The sequence below is a fragment of the Suricata suricatta genome, chromosome 12, assembly GCF_006229205.1.
Source record: "Suricata suricatta isolate VVHF042 chromosome 12, meerkat_22Aug2017_6uvM2_HiC, whole genome shotgun sequence".
NCBI lineage: Eukaryota > Metazoa > Chordata > Mammalia > Carnivora > Herpestidae > Suricata > Suricata suricatta.
In genome coordinates this window covers 72414205-72435610 of record NC_043711.1, presented here as the reverse complement: position 1 = coordinate 72435610, position 21406 = coordinate 72414205, and the positions used below count along the sequence as shown (strand labels likewise).

Sequence of the window (21406 nt, the reverse complement as noted above, 5' to 3'; positions counted from 1 at the left end):
TTAAGACCCAAGAACATAGGGAGCGAGTGATAGAAGCAGAAGTGACAAAGGTCCCGTTGACCCACATCTGGAGCTGTGCTTTTGTGCTTAGGAAACTGAGTGCTTCTGCCCTGGCACCTACAAAAGCAGAACGCCACCTGCCTGCGGAATGCATTGTACTGTGCAACTCTGTTCAGGTTCTGAAGGATGAAGGACCTTGGGAAGAGACCAAGAAGAAGTTTTTACTCCTGTTTAAGCTGCCTCAACTCTGTATTTCAGAGCCATATGTCTACTCACTCTTGTTTTTTCCCCTAGGCCTCATATCCAGCGATGGGTTTTGCAGATATCTGATGTCAGATGAAAATGCCCCGGTCTTCCTGGATCGTTTAGAACTTTACCAAGAAATGGACCATCCTCTGGCCCACTACTTCATCAGTTCTTCCCATAACACCTATCTCACTGGCCGACAGTTTGGTGGAAAGTCTTCAGTAGAAATGTACAGACAGGTTCTCCTGGCTGGTTGCAGGTCAGAAGCTCAGGACAGGGCTCTCTCGCTCTCGTGGGCGCTCTCTCTCGCTCTCTCTCTCTCTCTCTCTCTCTGTGTGTTTGTGTGTATGATGTCTTTCAAGTTAATGTACTTTTCTCTAAAAAAATAGGAAGTAGTATCCAGCCTGAAAAGGACATTTTCGGGGCACCTGGGTGGCTCAGTCCATTAAGTGTCTGGCTTCGGCTCAGATCATGATCTCATGTTCATGGGTTTGAGCCCCGCATTGGATTCTGTGCTGACAGCTCAGAGCCTGGAGCCTGTCTTTCAATTCTGTGTCTCCCTCTCTACCTGACCCTCCCCTGCTCACACTGCCTCTCCCTCTCTCAGATAAATAAAACATTAAAAAAAAGAAAAGAAAAGGACATTTTCTCTTCTCTTTAATTGATTACTCATGTAACCTTGAAAAAGAATAGATAATCTCTGTTCCAGAAAGCTCTAGAATCCTCCTATGGGCCAAAAGATTTTTTTTTTTTACTATAGATTTTTAAAGGCTCAGTCAGTTGAGCGTCTGACTCTTAACTTCAGCTCAGGTCATGATCCCAGGGCCATGGGATCAGGCCCTGCACCAGGCTCTACACTGAGCATGGAGTCTGCTTTAGACTCTTTCTATCTCTGCCTCTCCCTCTCCCCCTGTTGCTCCCCCCGCTCATGCATACACACACACACTCTCTCTCTCATACATTAAATAAATAAATAAATATCGCCCCTCAAAATTGCAAAAAAAATAAAAAAGCATATTTTACGAAGTCATACTAAATTTCTTATGGCCAGAAGCAGCAGCAAATTTAGCTTTACTTAATGTTAAAAGTTCTAAAATACCATTCTCTGAGAGTAAATATTACTGATAATGGTTTTCCTTCTATAGAAATTTGCAAATATTTGAGGTTCAAAATATGACAAAAATGCTGAAGGTGAAAAATAAGAAATGCAGTTACATTATAATTTTTTTCTTTCCTATCAATACCTAGTACCCCATTTTTTAATAACAGTTTTTGTGTATGGAAATATTCTACAAGAAATTACCTACATCAACACTTCTCTCTCGGAGTACTTGACAAAATGAGAACATTTTCTTTCGTGGCCAAAGCAACATCATTTCATCTAACAAAGTTTAAAAAAAATACTTTTTCACATCATTTAAAACCCAACCCATTCTCAGATATCCCCAGCTGTTCCCAGTTTTCCTTTATTGTAGCTTTGTCACAACCGAATTTCATCCAGAACCTCATGTATCCCAAGTTTGTCTTAATCTCTGACAGTCTCTTTTTGATGCCACCAACCCAATGCAGAATACATTGTGATTTTTAACCTGAAAACTCTATGAAATAATAATTTTATTTAATTCATTCCACTTTCTACTATATTTTATTATTTTGAGAGAGAGAGCATGTGAACAGGGGAGGAGCAGAGAGAGAGAGGGAGACTGAGAATCCCAAGCAGGCTCATGCTGTAAGTGTAGAGCCTCATGTGAGGCTTGAACCCATGAACCACGACATCATGACCTAGGCTAAAACCAACAGTTGGATGCTTAACTGACTGAGCCATCCAGGTGCCCCCCATTTTCTACCTACGTAAGAAAACAACCTATTTTGGTCTCTGTTCTTTGAATTTGCACACACACTATTTTATGGTAAGGGTTCAATGTTGTAATTTCACTCTTTTGCCCAGGTGTGTTGAACTTGACTGTTGGGATGGAAAAGGTGAAGACCAGGAACCTATAATAACTCATGGAAAAGCAATGTGTACAGATATCCTTTTTAAGGTAAGTTTAAAAATCACATTGCTGTAGTCTTTTCCAAACTATTGTAGAGATAGATGGAGGGGAGAAAACAAATTATTCATTTTCTCAAGCATTTTCCCTTCATATTCCTTTCCTCCAGTTTTGAGGAGAAAGTCAAGAAAAATGCTTTCTCCTCTTAGTAGCACCATGAGCGTCCTCCATAATGAGTTTCTCTGCCAGCAGCCCCCTGATCTAATTACTTTAAAAACAGTCTTTCATTTTCTTATCTGTTTTCTTGCTTACTTTGCATCATTTCTGAAGGACTTGAAAATTGGCATAAAAAGATATATAGAATACAGATATAAAATAGATTCTAAATCATGCCTATAAGAGTAAGAAGGCAAGTGGGGTTTGAGTTTAGAAATTCTCAATAAGTTCTTTAAGTTGCCAACCCATTCCACAAATGGGCCCCACACTTTCTAGAATTCAGTGCAAGGAGACAAACATGATGCTTCACACGATTCAGAAAATAAAAAACAGGGCTGTTGGTCCAAAGAATCATAGTGGTTCCCAGTCCTGATGCCAGAGAGAAGGCTTTTCCCCATGGACCCTCTAAGAGGAGGATCTACAGTTATATAAACAGGAATTTCAGTAATGGCCTTCTTGTGATCTTTCTGTAAAGTTTGAAGGTTGGTTTCTTAGAATGTTCCTTAATATGCTCCATTGATATCCTGCCAAAAGACAAGGCAAAAAAATGAAATTCTGTAGTTGGCCAATTCTGTGGTTGGCCAATATTCAGGTACATCCATCTCTATCAGTTTTGTGTAATTTGGAATAGTTATTTCCATAGCAGCAGCATTGGTTCTCAACTCTGCTTACATATGGAAAATCACCAGAGGTATTTATAAAAACAGATGCTTAGTCCCTATACCCATAACTCCATGCATACCATTTCTCTTAGCCAGATGTTGGTGAATTTTGAGTAGCAGTGAATTCAAGATCTTGCTCCCTGAGAAGGAATTACACTCCCTAAGAAGTACCAAGGGTGTATTCAAACGGGAAGCCATGAGTTTGCACAGCCAACCAAATTGACAGGAAGGGTTGATGTCTTCTTTAGAGATTTAAGGAGCCTAATAAGAAAGCTTAGCTAAAAAAACAAACAAACAAACAAACAAAAAACAAAGCCTGTTTCCTCTCAGCTTGGAGGTGAGCAAAGGAGAAACCATGAACAGAGCCAAAATTTCCCTCAAGGAGTAATTCTTGGTCAGTCAAGTGGACAATCAAGGTCTTAGATATCTTCACCAGGAAGAGACTTTAAGCAAGAATAATTAACGAACCGCTTTAGCCATAAGTGATGAGGTTTTGGAGTGGTGGTGGGGTTCAGAGCCAATGGCCAAGAAAGAATTCTTGAGACGTCTTTGGTCCAAAAAAGGTGATTTTAAACCATAAGGACAGGACCCACTGGCAGAGAGAGAGCTGCCCTAGGACCATGAAGAGAGAGTGATTATATACTTAGGATTTGGGGGGAGGTAGTAGAGATACGGGGAAGGTTCCAAAGTGATTTTCATATGCTAAAGAAGACTAGAGGCCTAGCTATTATTAAGCTAAGGTTGTTTTTCCCTCTAGCAAAGCATTAACTTTAAGACAGTGGGGAGTTCCTGGAGAAGTGTTTTACTCTGCCTACCTCAGGTATTTGTCACTGGGCTGCAGGTTATAAGGAAATTTAATTTTATCTGCCATTTCCTACTGCCCTTGTTCCCACATCAATAAGGATGCTCACTAAAATACTCCCTGGTTTATCTAACCTGAGGCATTATTGTTTCAAATGGACTTCTTGGATTACAATTGTAAAATATTTTCTCATTTAACTGAATGTTGTGATTTTCCCTGTGGTTGACTAGAAGCCAGTTAGAATTTGGGGAGTTTTACCAAGCATGATGTTCTGGTTATAGAAACATTAGTTTGAAACCATGCTTTCTAAAGCTAAGCCGAGAGCCAGGCCAACCATCTGTGGGAAGGACATGATCAGCACATTCAAAGGTTGTTTCAAATGACCAAGCTTCCAGTTTAGGAGGGGCATCCAGAGCACCTGTTTGACCTCACATGTTGCTTGACCATGGAGAGCTCCCCTCTTCCTGGTCGCCTCCCCCCACCCTTTCATTGCGCTAATAGGAAACAAGGGATGTTGTAAGTGTCACATCAGTTCACAGGACTCTTCATTGAATTAATGAGACGCAGCCAAAGACAGACTCCCAAACACAGAGGAAAGCCCATAAAAGCCTCCAGTGGTCCTTAGGTTATCCCCAGTCCATTTCTTCTCTAGAATGGGAGAGGTGGAAGAGTGGTCTGTTGTGAAAATCGGGGTTCCAAAACCTCACTGGCGCTTTTGCAAGAAAGGGGAACTCTGAACCTGTCTTCCCAGGTTATTGAGCACGGAGCCAGCATGTGATTCAGATGAAATTTCTTGTTCATTAATAGCCCCATGATTTTAGAGAAGTCAGAGGTAGCTTTGAAAAAAAAAATGGTCATTAACCATTAACCGTGCTTGGCTCTAAGAAACCGCAGGGGGACTCAGCGTGTAAAGGTAGCAAGATGAATGGGTTCTCCACGTCTTATTGCCAGAATTGACTTTCTGAAGTCTCTGAATGGCTTCAGGTGCCTTAATTGTGTTGTTGTTTTTTCTCTTCTCTCTCATGTATACTTTTTATCTTTAAAGGATGTTATTCAAGCCATCAAGGAAACTGCGTTTGTCACATCCGAATATCCTGTAATTCTCTCCTTTGAAAATCACTGCAGGTATAAGGGTGCATTCTCCTCCAAGTATCTACTACCCATTCCCCACTCCTGCTCTACATCTGTTTAAATAGCTGAACAGTTTTGTGACATAGTAAGGACACTTGGTCTTATGCAGAAAAGAAAGAGGAAAAAAAACCAAAGGTCAGAGATCTGGACACCTTGCTCAAGGTTCCATTGACTTGGAAGACTTGGCAATGTACTTGATCTCAGGCTTCATGAACTTGAAAGCCGTTTTTATTCTGTTTACCAGCTCTTAATTTGGGAGGCAAAATCTACTTTTGAAACTATACCAGGTAAAGTTTGTGGTACTTCCTCTGTTGAGGATCTCCCTTAGCATTAGGAGGACAAGCAAGCACTTTGCAGAGTGGGACTTTTTAATCACCTGGGAATGGATGTCTCTTATTCTTGGGCCGTTAATGGATGTTTGAATTTACGAATGCCAGTTCTTTCTCTCCAGCAAATATCAACAGTACAAGATGTCCAAATATTGCGAAGATCTATTTGGGGATCTCCTGTTGAAACAAGCACTTGAATCACATCCAGTATGTATTTTTAGCAAATCATATTTCTAACCTGAATGGATTTGTTTTGAAATTCATTTCTAAAGGGTCAAGTAGTACTAAAGGGCCAAAAAAGATCTTCATATTTATTTAAACTCATTGATAAGGAAAGCTTTTGTGCTTCAGACAGATGTGCAGAGAGAGACATAAAATAAACATGTAGTTCAGTTTAATCTGGAAGGTCTCCAGGTCTTTATGGTTCCTGAGATCTGTGTCCCAAAGTTTTATAAATGCCCGCTAACAGAGAACTTATACTCGGCAGTTGTCCTTCTGTTGGTTGCATGGTAGAATCCTCTGGAAGGAGGATTCAAAATACCTTTGCCAGGGCCCCGCTCAGAGATTCTAATTGATCTGGATAAGGCCAGAGCATGGTGTTTTAAATGAAAACCCTCCAGGTGAATCAAATGAAGAGCGTTGGCCGTGAGAAGTCCCTAGAGTCTGAAGTCCAAGCTCCCAGCTCCACAACAAATACTTGGACAGTGTTTGACATACATTTTTTAGGCTTCATTTTTATACCTGCTGATTTCTTCATAAAGTAAAGAATGTTTAATCTGTGGCCTGCAGATAGGCTTTGTGACGTCTATGAACTCATTCTAAATTGCGAACGGTTTTGCTTTTTTGTTGCATTTTCTTTTTTCTTGGACTATAGTTTGATTCCAGAGAGTCCATCACATTTTTGCAAGGATCCATAACCTCCAGGTGGTAAAGATCCACTGTGATCATAGGAATAGGAAGCAAGCCAACAGGATGAAGTATAAAGTTCTCTGCAGTAGGAAAAACAGAAAAACAAAAACCTGAAAAAAATATAGGACACAGGAAATTTGTATCCTTCACACCCACCCCTGACTGTCTTCAGCCTCCTGAGGCTGCAGGCTTCCTGCCCCCATCCTTGCCATGCCCCCTGTGGCCTGCACACCAGCCTGACTTCCAGCCGCCCGTGCCTGCAGCTCTGGGCGCGAGGCGCAGTGCTCTGGTCACTGAGTCTGCTCTGGCCGTGTGTGAACGACGGGACCAGCGGTGCGAGAGCGTGGACACCCCTCCCGCCAGGCCCCCTCACGCCTCAGGAGGACCACTCCACAGCACCTTCGCTCCATCTGCCAGGGCTCCCCAGTGGGACCACACTCCGGCCCCCCACAGTGATAACTCGCCTGATAACCCCCTATGTGGTTCACTGCCTGCCTTCTTTCTCTCACTTTCCCACTCCTCTGTTGTCCTTTTCCTGAGGCTGCCGCCCAAATAAACTACAGGTGTATTCAAACCCTTGTCTCTGAGACCAATTTTGAGGGAACCCAAACTAAGAAACAGCCCTGATTTTTTAACTCTTATTTAATTTAATTTAATTTTCTATTTTATAGTTTATTTTCAGAGAGAGAGAGAGAGAGAGAGAGAGTACAAGCAGGGAAGGGGAAGAGAGACGGGGAGAGAGAATCCCAAGCAGGCTCCACCTGGCCAACACAGAGCAGTGTGGGGCTCAATCTCATGAACTGTGAGACTGTGACCTGAGCTGAAACCAAGAGTTAGATGCTTAACTGACTGAGCCATCCAGAGGCCCCTTATGTTATTTTTGTCTTATGTAGGCCTTCGTTCACTTTTCTGATCGGGCTAAGGCACTTGCTTCCATGGAAAGACCATTGTACTCTTTGTGGAGTGACATGCACATACATGAAAGGTGTTATAGGAAGCATAGGTAATACACGTGGGAGTAAGACCTCCCTGAACTAAAGAGCTATTACCAGGGCCGTGTGGGAGGAGACATGGCAGAAAGGTAAAACCACAGCTAAAAAGGAAGATGGCCTACGACCTATTGAATACTTATTAAAGATATCCAGGATCAAGAGGGATCACTAGGGAATGGACGAGTTACAGCAGGCTTCTGAAGGAAGCAGAATTTGGGCAAAGAGCTTTGAGGCAACACTGACTTAGGAAGGCACGATGGATGCCTTGCATGTAATAAGTAGTAGAAGAACGGCTTTTGATCAAATTAATGGATGCATGGAAGAGATGGGTGGGTGGATGGGTTGGTAGGTATGTCCATGCATGGATGGGAGAAGGGGGTATGCACAGTTGTATGGATCAGAGGTAAGAGAAGAAAGGACATCTCCTTTGCAGACATAAATCCAAACAAACAGAAACCACAGTAGAGGTTAGGTTTCACTAAGACCACACTCCTTCTTGATTCTTTTATTGAACCCACACAACCACAATCTCAAGTATTATGGTTGCATCAGCCTGCTGAGCAAACAGACTTACTAGTACAGCCCAAGACTTGGGGGGATCAAGGCAGCCTCGACTTCTGCCTGGGAAAGCACTTCTGACCTGAGCTATCAGATGATCCCCTGTACTTTACCCAGTACATAAAAAGAGCAAGACTGAGGCTGAGCAGGAGTCCCTCCCACATCACCCCAGGTTAGACCCACCTCCCACTGGGGAAGGTGGAGTGGCTCTGCATACTCTGGGAGACTGATGTCCAGTTTGCAGTCTAGGGCAGAGTTGCATGCAGTAGGAGAATTGGGGCTGAGGAATGAAAACATAAAAGTGTGCTGACTGCCATCTAGTGGACATTGGGCGGTATAACACAGGCTTCTGTGCTGTGTGTTCATTCTGGGAATGAAACTGGAGAAACATCATTAATTCAGCCTCTTCTGTTTATCTCTAGCTCGAACCAGGCAGGCCCTTACCATCCCCCAATGACCTCAAAAGAAAAATACTCATCAAAAATAAACGACTGAAACCTGAGGTCGAGAAAAGTAAGTCAAAGACATCAATGACGAAGCATACACTCGTGTATGTTTGGACCATTCAGCTGTCTAGAGTGAAATTTTCAAACCACTGATTTAGGGCATGAAGGGGGCACAGTGGTGTTACATGTACTTTTCAGAGAAAAGTGGCCACGTGTACAATTAAGTGTAGTTTCCACATCAGCTTGTTCCTGCAGTGGGAAAAGCATATTCATACATTCATAGGATTCAGGATTTGGAGCAATCCCAAAGCAAAATGAGAAGAAAGTGAAAGAGGCATTTTAGAATTTATCAAGATAGAAAGAATTAGCATTTTATCATTTTATATGCTCTAACGTCCTCTTTTTAATTTTAATTAAAATTTTAATTTTAATTTAATTAAAATTTTTAATTTTAATGTTGGTTTATCTTTGAGAGAGAGAGAGAGAGAGAAAAAAAACGTGAGCAGGGAAGGGCAGAGAGAGAGGGAGACACAGACTCTGAAGCAGGCTCCAGGCTCTGTACTGTCAGCACAGAGCCCGAAGCGGGGCTCAAACTCACAAACTGTGAGATCATAACCTGAGCTAAAGTCAGACACTTAACCAGCTGATCCACCCAGGTGCCCCTGCTATAAAGTCCTCCTAAAAACTTTCCCTTTGCGGTTTGCCTGTGTGAGGTTTACATATCTAGGGATCCTGAGTGAATGTGTGAATGTTTATGTGTGTGTATATAGGGAAAGAAATGATTTTATATAGACATTTTCCCTGGAAATCTTGGAAAATATTTTCTTTCAGCCAGTCTCTTAATTCAGTGAACTATTAACTAAAGGTATGATTGCATTGTGTTTTTACCTTAGATATTCTAAATTATAAATTATGGTAATGATCGGTTATTACAAAGGTAGTAATACCATAGGAGACTGAAAACAACAAAGGAAAACCTAAGGAAATGATAAAATAGAACTAAATCATGTATTTTACATGTAGGCACATGTGCTATAGACACATGTATGTGTTTAGATGTACACATATTTTTGATACAAGTGGGATCATGTTATGTGTACTGATTTTTTATTTTGTTTAATTCAACCAATTAAGCGTACTTATGTTCTACTGAGGTTACTACTTACTAACTATAATTCTACTGTATGAAACACTGCAGAATTTATTATGTGGGACGGGGTACTGTGTAGCCAGTCCCAAGTCAACAAATGTTCATCACTGTAGAAACAACAGTGGCAGACACGTGTCAATGTGCATTTTATACATTTGTGCAGCTTCTCCTTGGAATCCACTGGTGCGATTAGAAGCTGGTTGGCCAAAACTGTACACATTTCTGTTGTGATGTGACTTGTTACACTGTCTTTCAGAAAAATTGTCCCAATGTACATTCTCACTGTAGTGTAGGAGGAGGCCTGCTTCCCTGGGATAGTCTTACTGCTTACTGTGGATGTGCCTGACTGGGAGAAGGAAAATGAGACTTGAGTCTTTTGTATTTTTCTGTTTTTGTTAACTAATTTCTCTATACATCATTATTTATAATGTGCTTCTATTGTTTTCCCGTTTTTAAAATTACTTTCTCAATCTTTACTGACTTATGAGAGCTTTTTATACATAAGGATAATTGTCCCAGGTCTGTCACTTGCAGAAGTTTTTTCCTGAAGTTTTGTCAATGCCATGTGCATGTCTCTTTTCCGTCGCTCCAATAGCACATCCAAACGATGCACCTTTGTCGCCAAGCCTTAACATCCTTCTCAGTGACTGAGCCTTCCTCTCAAACCTCTGCCCAGACCTTTGGGCATTTCCCCCAGGCCCCATTAGTTCTTCACCCAGTGTAGACAGTGTGCTTGTGGCAAGTCCCTTGAGCCGTCCAAGCGGAGGTGTGCTCCGGTGTTAGGGGTGTGGCCAGTGGGAGCCGAGATAATCTGTTTCCTTCTCAGTGCCGATCCTCAGGCTCAGGCTTTGCAAGTGATGCGGCACCTGTCACCATCTCCTTCCTGTTTGTCTTTAATGACAGAACAGCTCGACGCTTTGAAAAGCATGATGGAAGCTGGAGAATCTGCTGCCCCAGTTAACATCTTAGAGGATGATAATGAAGAGGAAATAGAGAGTGGTAAGTTGGTTTTCTTTTAACTTAAGTGTCACAAAAATCATTTTTTTTAAAAAAGGCTTATTTATTTTTAAGCTCTACACCCAACTTGGGGATCAAATTCATGACCCCAAGATCAAGAGTCACGTGCTCTTTCATCTGAACCGACCAGGCACCCCACATAGAAATACTTTTTTTTTAAGTCTATTTATTTGTTTTGCAAAAGAGCACAGGCAGGGGAGGAACAGAGAGGGAAAGAGAATTGCAAGGAGGCTCCACAGCATCAAGCTTGAACCCACCAACTGGGAAATGATGACCTGAGCTGAAATCAAGTCAGATGCTTAACCGACTAAGCCACCTAGGTGCCCCAAAAATACTTCTTAAAATAAGAAAAAAAAAGAATTTTTCTTCATAGATCCTCTTAGATAATATGAGGGTTTAATTTCTAATAGTCAAGGATATATTTGTGCACTAAGCTTTAATCTTTTGGTAATTATTGGTATGTTTCCCAGTGTTCCTTCTACCTAGGCACTAGAGTTTCATGGCTGAGTCATCTCCCTTCCTGTTGTGCCTTCAGCTGCTCGGTAGAAACTCACAGCCAGAGAATCCTTGCTGTAGAAGGCAAAGGGTTGGAATAAAAAGAACAGTTGGCAGTCCCTTCCTACAAACAAAAACATAAACGTCAGTGTCGTTACTGATGGTAGTGGGAAGGCAAGTTGAAAGGAACATGGGTGAGACCCTCAGGTAGATGATTGGTTTATATGCACGCATGAAATGAAGTGGAAATTCAAAGCCAATATTAAAATTTCACGTTCAAATTCCTTCAAATAACCAGCTCACCAGAATTATGAATAACAGTAGATAATTTTAGCAAAGGTAGCCTTGCTTAAAATAGATGAATATTTGCTACTAGGGCCATAGAGCCATAAAACCATAATATAGGACCATATAACCATAATGCTTGGTTTTAAATGGGTCTTTTGAAAGATTTGGAATGTTTTTAGAAACGTATGTGTTCATTACATGGTATGAAAACTGATTAGCCAAATGACTTGGCCTTATGTTGATTGGACACTACCTTGGATTTATGTAATGGTTTGGGGCTAAATAATTGAGACGTGTGCAGAAACTCTCTTCATTTACTCGATAAACATCTGAAATAATGAGCGTAGAGGAAAGCTTGATATTACAAGTGAAAACCTGAAAGCTATGAGTATGAACTAATCTTGGTAATAGAGATGGCTCACTGTGAACAGACTTCGTAACGACAGTTCGTGTTGCATGTCCAGACCATGGGCTCAACTCCACTGCCAGAGAACGTCATAATGACTTGCTTTTCATATGTTGTAGATGGCAGAGAGTGTCTAGGAGGGCAGAGGTATCTGGAATTATTTAATCGATGACTGCTGCAATGATCTATTATTGTGTAACAAACCACCCCAAAATCTAGAGGCTTAAAATAACACTTTGTTACTTTCGTTCCTTGGGGCATCTGGGCTCCGATTGGTGCTTTTCCCTTAAGTTTCTCATGCATTTGCAGGCAGATGACATCTGGGGCTAGAGTCATCTGAAGGTTCAGTTGGGCCCACTTGTGTGACTGGCAGTTGTGGGGTGGAGCTTAGCAGGGTCTGTGGACCACAGCACCACCATGTGGCCTTTCCACGTGGTTTGGCTTCTCACAATATGGTGTCCAAGTCTTCTTTTTTTTAATGTTCATTTAAATGTTCATTAATGGTTTGAGAGAGAGAGAGAGACAAAGCATGAGCAGCAGAGGGGAAGAGAGAGAGAGGGAGAGACAGAATTTGAAGCAGCCTCCAGGCTCTGAGCTGTCAGCACAGAGCTCTACACAGGACTCAAACTCATTGACCACGAGATCATGACCTGAGCCAAAGTCGGATGCTTAACCAACTGAATCACCCAAGCGCGCCAATGGCCAAGTCTTTAGATGAGCATCCTGAGAGCCAGTATTCCAAGAGGCAGAAAGCAGAAGCTGCTAAACATAAGAACTGTGCCCAGAACTGGCACATCATTTCCTGTATATTTTATTCATCAAAGCAAGATTAAATCCCACCCAAGTTCAAGGTGGTGGGTGAGTGTGGCGAGATATCACATTATGGGAGAGCAGATATTCTTACAGCTGTCTTTAGAAAATACTATCAACCACAGTGCCTATTCTGTTATTTCACTTTTGTGTATGTGTGCAAATAATAAACCTCAGCAAGATTTAAGAATAAAATATTGAAAGAGATATTATTTTAAAAGGTCAGTAAAATACTTCTAAAACTTGAAAAGATGAATATTATGTACAATCAGTTCTTTAACTTAGGTCAAGTTTTATAGATGGTAGTCGAAATCATATAAGACATTACTAGATAGCACAATCCAATAAAACAAACTGAGGAATAATAGAATGAATTAACGAGGAAAATAGTAATATGAATAGCACCATTGTTGTACCAACTGTTAATGAAGTGATTTACCTCACCGCCTTATCCTTGTGTGGCCCAGTGAGCTCGGTATCATTACACTCCTTTTTCAGATGAGGTAGCTGAAGTTTAGGTAACCTATTCCACACGTGACCCCACAACTGGTGAACAGTGGCATTACAGTTCAGTCCCAGGATTGCCTGAATCCAGGTTCAAGACCTGCCCTTCTAATATACAGAAATATGAAGAGAACACCAAAATGCAAAATTGTTGTTAAATTGTTTTAAAGAAAAAAATGTAACAGATGAAAGTCAGAGATGTGACATTTCCTGAACACACAAAATAATCCAAAATGAGGGTCTTTTTGATCCCACTTACCATCCGAAAGGGTACTTTCCAATTTTTATGCATATGCTACAAGATATTTGGTTCTAGGAGCTCTCATGTTATTCCAAAAAATACTTGAGATTTTGATTAAATGTTAACAGAAACAATATTGGGACATGTGGGGGATAGCATACATGTAGAAAATTAGCTGAGAAGACAAAATCATCCACTGGAATTTCTCTTTAAGGACATAGAGGTTTCTGCTATACCAGTTATATATATATGATTGTTAGGCTCCCTCAGTGATACCTGGCTTAATTCTGGTCAACCAGTTGGCTGTGATTACGCTGGTGTCACAGTATGATCCTGCCATACATGAATGACTAGACTCTCTAAATACTTCAACACAGCAGGCAAGAGGAAGCCAAGCATAGTTCAAAAGGGTAGCCCTGCCTGGAGGCTGTAAAAAATAGAAAAGGCTCTTAGTGAAAGCTGGTGCCCAGGCGTTAGGCTGGATTTAGATTCGGGAAGGATCATGCTTCCAGGACTGTGACACGAGCCGGGAGGAGGGCCAGAGCCACGTGGTTGTGGGTATGCCTCTGCATTCCTGCACACTCGGCGCATGGCACCGTTCAGTCACACAGCTCTTGTAAAGTCAAGTGTCTATGCCTTGTATGGGCCACATTCCTTGACTTCAAGTAGTTTACATCTGGCTGGTCAGGTGAGACTAAGAGGTATGTGAACTGGAAATTTAATGGTGGGAAGTTTAAAAGTCTTGGTTACATATTACAAGTCATGGAAATTCAGGGGTCGTGGAAACTCAGTGTCCTGTTAAAAGCATTGACTAAGAATCCAAAGAAATCTAGGCCCATATCTTACCTTCAGCTTATAAATCATATCTCTGCATCTGTTTCCTCATCTATAAGGTGGACACACTGGACTAGATTTTTTAAAGACCTATTCCAACTTCTTAAAGCCTTTTTTTCCCTACCCCAAGGCCTCTATGACCTACTTTTTTCTTTTTTTAATCATCCGCCAACACAGTATCCACTCATCAGAATACCAGTTTCAAAACAGGAAGGTGTCTGTCTCCCTCGCCTCACTTTTTTCCGTGTCTGAAATAACACTTTGCAAAAAGAAAGTCCAAATCTAAGGTATAATCAGTTGAAAGACACCATTATTTTATTTATGACTAAGAAACAAAGATGCTTCCAATTTGTAAAATATCATTCACAATTGAAAACAACACATTATAACACCAGAAATATTAATGTGTGAAAAAAATGCACCTTACAACTGAGGATGAAATAGTTTTTCTTCTGTTCTGGAGTTCTATGCATATTTTAAACATGATCTAAAAAAAAAAATCTCCAATTCTTATGGGTCTGCTTCCCATTCTTGAGAGTCCATTCTCAGAAATTATTTCACTGTTTTTGTCCAGTAGGGGTCCCTCATGCCCTGTGTGGTGACAGGGCGGATTTGTGTTGGCCTTGTCCTGAGGCCTATGGGCGTCTCCTGATCCTGGCTAGTTTTTAGGCAGAGTCCTTATGTGTGAGCTTTTTGCAGAATGGCGATAATGGGAATCCAGACCTTATACCAACACATGGCTCATTTTCTAATGGGCGATTCTTTTTACACTGACAGCCTTGAGAGGATGCCAGAGTTCGTCACTCTCCGGACTGATGGACTGAGTGCTTCTGTGCCTCCTTTCACAGCTGGGCCATGCTCCTGGGGCATCAGCTTTATTTAGCACCCACTCCCAGCCTCCCTGTTAGCATGAGCCCAAGGAATGATTTTAGACCCTCTTAAACCTAAGCCAGGTTTGACAAATGGTTTACAGGTGCAGTATGGTCCTTCCAGACTTTCTTTTTTATGTCACACCACTCCTGGCCACAAGTCACTATGATAAAAACCTGTAAGTAGACATTTAGTCTGGTTTTTTTTAATTATCAAATATATTTTCCATATCTCGTATCTTCCCATGGAAGATCAGAACACTCTTTGTAAGTCACAGATACTCTTGAGCACTCAAGGATTTAATTTTTAGGGTTAGTATACTGGGGTGGATGTAATCAGTCACTTAAAAAATGCACATATCACACATCATGCTAGGCACAAGAGAAATAACAGCTAACAAGATGTGCTCCTTGGCCTTGAGTAGGTAAGAGTTAGTAAGAGCTTTATTTGAAAGAATTATATATTTAAATGTTTCCATTTTCAGAGCTTCCTTTTCCTCTAAAAGAATTTTTGTCAGGGCACCTGGGTGGCTCAGTTGGTTGAGCATCCAGCTTCAGCTCAGGTCATGATCTCACAGTTTGTGGGTTCAAGCCCCCCATTGGGCTCTGTGGTGACAGCTAGCTCAGAGCCTGGAGCCTGCTTCGGATTCTGTCTCCCCGTCTCTCTGTCCCTTCCCTCCTCATGTTGTCTCTCTCTGTCTCTCAAAAATAAATTTAAAAAACATTTAAAAAATTAATAAATAAAAAATAAATAAAAGAATTTATGTTTTACCCAAGATTATGAAGATGATCTGACTTGGGTAAATCAGTGGTAATTTGGCTTCATTGATTTTCTTTTTTTCTGTGACACAGCTGACCAAGAGGAGGAAGCCCACCCTGAATACAAATTTGGAAGTGAACTTTCTGCGGATGACCTGGGTCACAAGGAGGCTGTTGCAAATAGTGTCAAGAAGGTCAGAGTCTTGGCGTCCCTTTTTGTCGTGACTCAAGAAGAGGTAGCAGCTGTTAGTCATGACAGTTAGGACATTTTAAAAATGAGACAACCACAAGAAAATAAAGTAGCCTGTAATTCCCCTTCTGAGTTGGGTGACCAGAATCCACATGTTAATGCACGACATGAACAATTTTAAGTTAGAAAGGACGTTTGAATTGCTTACTAGCTGCACCCAGTGTTGATCACAACCTATTTGCCCAGTATCCTTTAAGTAAATCACTTATTACATTATTATAGGTGAGTAGGGAGACACCAGGGTCCTGGTGACAAAGGTTAACCTGTTGAAGTCATCAGAAAAATGACCCCAGTCACCCCAAGCAAGCCCTCATTATAAAATCCATCCTACCAGTTAGGTATCTCATCTCCCACCTAACGTAGACCTAGTATAGAAGTGTTTCCATCCATTCAGCCATTCAGCCAAGAAAGATAATTATTATCTAGGCCATAATAACCCAAAAAGGTCAAAACATGCTTCATTTCTGCTCTCATGGAGGTTATAGTTGATGAGAGTTTACTGAGAGGGACAGGAAACAGGCAACAAAGAAATAAACCATCAATTCTATAATTACAATTGTGATCAGTGCTATTCTGAAACTAAAAATAAGTGCTAAAATGGAGAGTAATGAGGTCAAGGGAATAAGGAAGCCAGAGCCTCAAAGGCAAAGGAATCAGCTGTGCACAGAGGAGAGGAAGGGCCCTGGGTGTGGGAGAACAGCAGCAGAGACCCTGAATAGTGTGGACTGAGAGGCGCAGAGTGAAACAAGAGGAGATTGTACAGGAAAGTAGGAACTGGATGATGCAGGATTTGGGAAGCTGCTATGAGAAAGTCAAATGTTAATTTAAGTCAAATCTGAAGCCTTTGAAAATGTGGGTGAATCTGAAGTGAGTTTGCAAACTACTACACAAGGCGCCATGGAGAAGGAGAGATGAATCTTGCCTGTTAGTTCCCTGAGGAGATGAGAGTGGCGTGGTATGTGGTGATGTGAGGGTCTGGCCTTTGATGGGAGCAGGGGTACTTAATCATTGAAGACAGTGGATGAAGAATGCATAAGTGTCTGCATCTGGTAGTAGAAAAATGGAAAGATGTTTGAAGAGCAAAGCAAAAGAAACACTTTCATCACACCCAGCCTTGTCTGATAGTATTTTGACTACTTTGAGACAGTTGGATGCTTACCAAGCCTCAGCACTTAGTTGACACTACCCTACCACATAAAGCCTTTACCAGTATCCAGACATGAGCATTGAATCACCACAGAGTATCTATTCATGCTGGCCTGCCCTTTGCCTCTCAGAAGAGTTGGCCACATCAATTATTTCCCAAACCCCATGACTAAATAACTAATTAAACTACTACAAGGAAATATCTAAATAGGCAAAGACTATTAACAAAGGAGAAAGATAGCATTAAGATTTGCCTTTCTGCTCTGTAAGACAGGCTGTTGTACCTTTCTGGTTCTTACTTTCGCCTGTGGCTTTATGTCCTCAATAACTTTCCACCTTAACAAACAGAATAACAAGCTTACATCTATCTAAATATTTGCATACGTATGGCTAGTAAATTTGGAATTTTGCCCGTTAGAGAAGTAAAGAAATTTTTGTCTTTCTCTGATTTAGGCTTCAGATGACCTTGAACATGAAATCAACAAAAAGGTAAAAAAAAAAAAAAATTCCCTTATGCAGTTTGTTTACTACAAATACCATATGTGACCTTCAAATATTGAATAGTTTGTACTAAATATTGTTAACTCTCTCTCCCCCTACCCCATGGACTATCAGGCTTACTGTTGATGAGTATAATATTTACATGTTTAATGCATCTAATTATAAGAGTTTTCAAAAAAATTATTTACAGTGGTGAAATGATTAAATCCTGATAAAACCAGGGCAGGTGAATAAGATGATTTTCCTAAAAATAAGTGTTTAGTGCAGTCAGGCACTTAGTTGACATTAGAGATTTCATTCCTATAATAGGAGTACACAATCACCAACACGTTGAATTTGAAAATAAAAATGACCTAAGAGGTCATCAGATCTATCTGATAGCATACTAGTAAGGTGACTACACTGTCATTTTAAAAGATCATTAGTTAATTTCACACTACATACATTTTGGACTTTTATTTGATGTTATTAGATACCAACTTTATTATAAGGAAAGTAAAGTTACATTTTTAGTTTCTTTTGTACTCTTTAGCATTCTTCAGGATACCACAGTGATTTTATTGAGTATAGCAAAAATGAGACTGATAGCAAAGACAAAAATTTGCCTTGTAATTTAATTCCCATACTTCAGAGCTTCAGAACATCATGTCTGGCTGTCTGTGGGGCCCGGCCCTATGTTATTGGAGTGAGGCTCTATCTTTTTACTGTCTATATAGTAAATTTGGAATAGTTATGGATAAGTCTGATCTCAGTCTCTCCCATGACGCCCATGAAATTCTCTTTTAGAATTTCATAAAGTATTGGGGTCAGCTAAGCAGAGGTTGATGTTTGGTCCCTGCTGTATACTAGCTAAGTAGCTGTGACCGAATTATTTTAATCCTCAAGGGCTTAGTCTTTTCACATGGTCACTGGGTGGGACTCTAATGTTTACTCCACATGATTACCGGCAGTAATGAAGTTGTGCGTGCAGGCATTCAGCCCAGTGCCCAACACGTGGTCCTGGCATTACGTAGTATCAGTAAACACCCAAGAAAGAAATCAGACATGGCCTCTGCCATCATGTGGGTGGACAAGATATGTAAAGAAATGACTAAAAATAAAAACAAGTTACATTATTTGGTTATTTATTTCAGGTTTTCATTGGTGAAATCAGTTTAATGATTAAGAATGCTCAGATTATTAAGTATCAGATAAGAAAATCTGAGCACTTTACTAATGAATTGGTTCATGTAACTGAGTGGTTCAGTTCATCCTCCTGTATCAGTCTATGCAGGGATTTTAGGTTTTCAATGTTCTCAACAAAATGTTGATCATTTGTATTATTTTTTGTCATTTATTCTGTTCTGATTTACCAAGAAATAAACCAAAATAATTTTTCTTTTTTCCTCTATGTAAAATGATGCAATGTCAACATGTCCTATGTAGTGGATTATTGGATTATTTTCAGAATAAGCTCTTTAAAAAAAAATACCATAAACTACTTAAGAATGTGGCTTAAATTCTAGACTGGTGTTAAGCCCCCAAACCAGTCCCATCATTAGCACTTAAGAGCTTGTTAAAAATGGAAATTCTTGGGCCTCACCCCACACTCACCTCATTGGAAACTCTGAGGATGAGATCCAGCAATTTATGTCTTAACAAGCCCGTCAGGGGATTCTGATACACACTGAAGTTGTTTTTCCACTTTGTGTCATAATTTGTGGGATTAGAAATGATAATACCTGCCATATATATCTATCTCATAGATCATTGTGATCCTCAGCATACTTTCTTGAATATTTTAAAGTCGTTTGGAAATCTTTTAAAAAATGTAAGATAAACCTTATATTTTATTATTATCTCCTTTTATATTATTAGAGACTGTGATAGACATGAACTTGTTTTTTTAAGTGGGCTCTGCCACAACGTGGGGCTCGAACCCACAATCCTGAGATCAAGAGTAACATGCTCTACTGACTGAGCTAGCCAGGCGCCCCTGGACATGAACTTTTATAATGATCCTTTAGCAAAATTGAGGAAGAAAGGGCCTTTATCTTTCAACTTGTGTGTGCAAATCATCTTCAGTGAGGACTTCTGTAGCATGTGTCTGTCCCACTAAAGTCCTCAACATGCATATTCCTCTCCTTGTGCTTGTAGGGCCTGGTGACTGTAGAAGATGAACAGGCGTGGATGGCATCTTACAAGTATGTAGGTGCCACCACTAATATCCATCCGTATTTGTCTACAATGATCAACTATGCACAGCCTGTAAAGTTTCAAGGTTTCCATGTGGCTGAAGGTAACCCCAAAGGTTAAATTCTATGGCCTTTGTTGTCTGCTTTTATTATGCTGATGAGCTGTGTTGTGACTTGTCACCATTTTCTTTTCTGGGTGTAAGGGCTCTTCTACCTATTTTTGTGTCACGGACGGTGCCCTGTGTTTGGCATGCAGTGGCATTGCTTGTCATTCCCGACATCATCCACAGGGTGGCCCTGAGACACTGTGGATTCGTTTGCACAAGCAGAGCTTAGTATTGCTTCTTGCCTTAAGTATACTTTCATAAGACCTCTTTTAATCAAAAGCTGACCTTCAAAAATATATTTTTTTAAACTTTCATAATCATTTGGGGGCTGGAGAAGCCACCCAATATACATATTTCAGGGGTGGCTGTGTAGGACATTACACATAATTTGTTTAATGACGCCAAATTTAATCCATCACTATTTAAGTCAGCCGTCTCTATCCACAGGACGTTAATGAAAGTAGGAGCCACAGATATAATGAACATCTGCCTCCAAAGCCTCGTGATTGGGGATGTAATTACATTTATTGCTTGTCTTTCCGTGAGGTTGTATGGGAGCGTCACTGAGTGCATCTTTATTTTTCTTTACAGAGCGCAATATTCATTATAACATGTCTTCTTTTAATGAGTCCGTCGGTCTAGGCTACTTGAAGACACACGCGATTGAATTTGTGAAGTATCCTTATGTAGTGAATAGAATGAATGGCTGGTGTGCTTTGGGCTTGGCAGGAGTCTCTAAAACAGATAAATGGCTGATAGATAATGGTGGTTGTAGAGCTAATAAAATAATATGTGTGAGAGACCACGACAACTGTGAAAATCTGCCCAAATGTGAATTATTTTTATGGTTTTTCTCCTAAGCGTCACTTAAAATGTGAACTTTGCTGTTATCTACATGTTTGTCATCATTGGTCTAGACTCTTGTTGTTTTAGGTCTTTGTTTATTTGTTGCTTCTGGAATCCTCTTTTTCCATTCTCCTTGATACGTTACACAGTTATAACAAACGGCAAATGAGCCGCATTTACCCCAAGGGGGGTCGGGTCGATTCCAGTAATTACATGCCTCAGATTTTCTGGAACGCTGGCTGCCAGATGGTTTCTCTGAACTATCAGACCCCAGGTAGGAACTGATGTCCAGTGACCTCGAATTCCAGGAGAACACTTTGACAGGATGGTGCCAACAGTTGCCGTCCGTTGGCCATGGGCATTTTTTTTAAAGGAAGCAGACATATGGCAGAACAATGTGATCTTGGATTTATGTAATGGTGAGATACTAAAAACCCAAAATAGAGCCATAAAGAAGATAGAAGGCAAAATATTTGGATTTAAATAGAATTTCCCTTCATAAATACCACAACCAATCTGCCAAACGCTGTCCCCCTTTCCAAAATATTTGTAATTTTTCTAGTTTTGGGATCAAACTTATCTTCATTTCCAGAGACCAAATTAAATGGGAAGAATTTGGGTATCTCTGTACAGTAACCGTGACTCATTTCTCCCTTGGAAAGTACCCTTCCCACTGTTAACATTCAGCAGATGTCAACATGGGGGCACCTCACCTTAAAAATGCAGA

At 40.6% G+C, this 21406-nt stretch overlaps 1 protein-coding gene across 2 annotated transcripts in view; it reads left to right on the top strand.

The window, feature by feature from the left end:
- Positions 1-21406, top strand: part of PLCB4 (phospholipase C beta 4) — a 402177-nt gene that overhangs the window by 321018 nt on the left and 59753 nt on the right. For both annotated transcript variants that reach the window (XM_029917446.1, XM_029917447.1), the window contains 11 exons: positions 295-505; positions 2195-2288; positions 4963-5042; positions 5500-5584; positions 8259-8349; positions 10336-10431; positions 15749-15849; positions 17505-17540; positions 19689-19830; positions 20425-20509; positions 20829-20953. In XM_029917446.1, the coding sequence (XP_029773306.1) occupies positions 295-505; positions 2195-2288; positions 4963-5042; positions 5500-5584; positions 8259-8349; positions 10336-10431; positions 15749-15849; positions 17505-17540; positions 19689-19830; positions 20425-20509; positions 20829-20953 (1146 nt within the window). The remainder of the gene's footprint in view (positions 1-294; positions 506-2194; positions 2289-4962; positions 5043-5499; positions 5585-8258; positions 8350-10335; positions 10432-15748; positions 15850-17504; positions 17541-19688; positions 19831-20424; positions 20510-20828; positions 20954-21406) is intronic.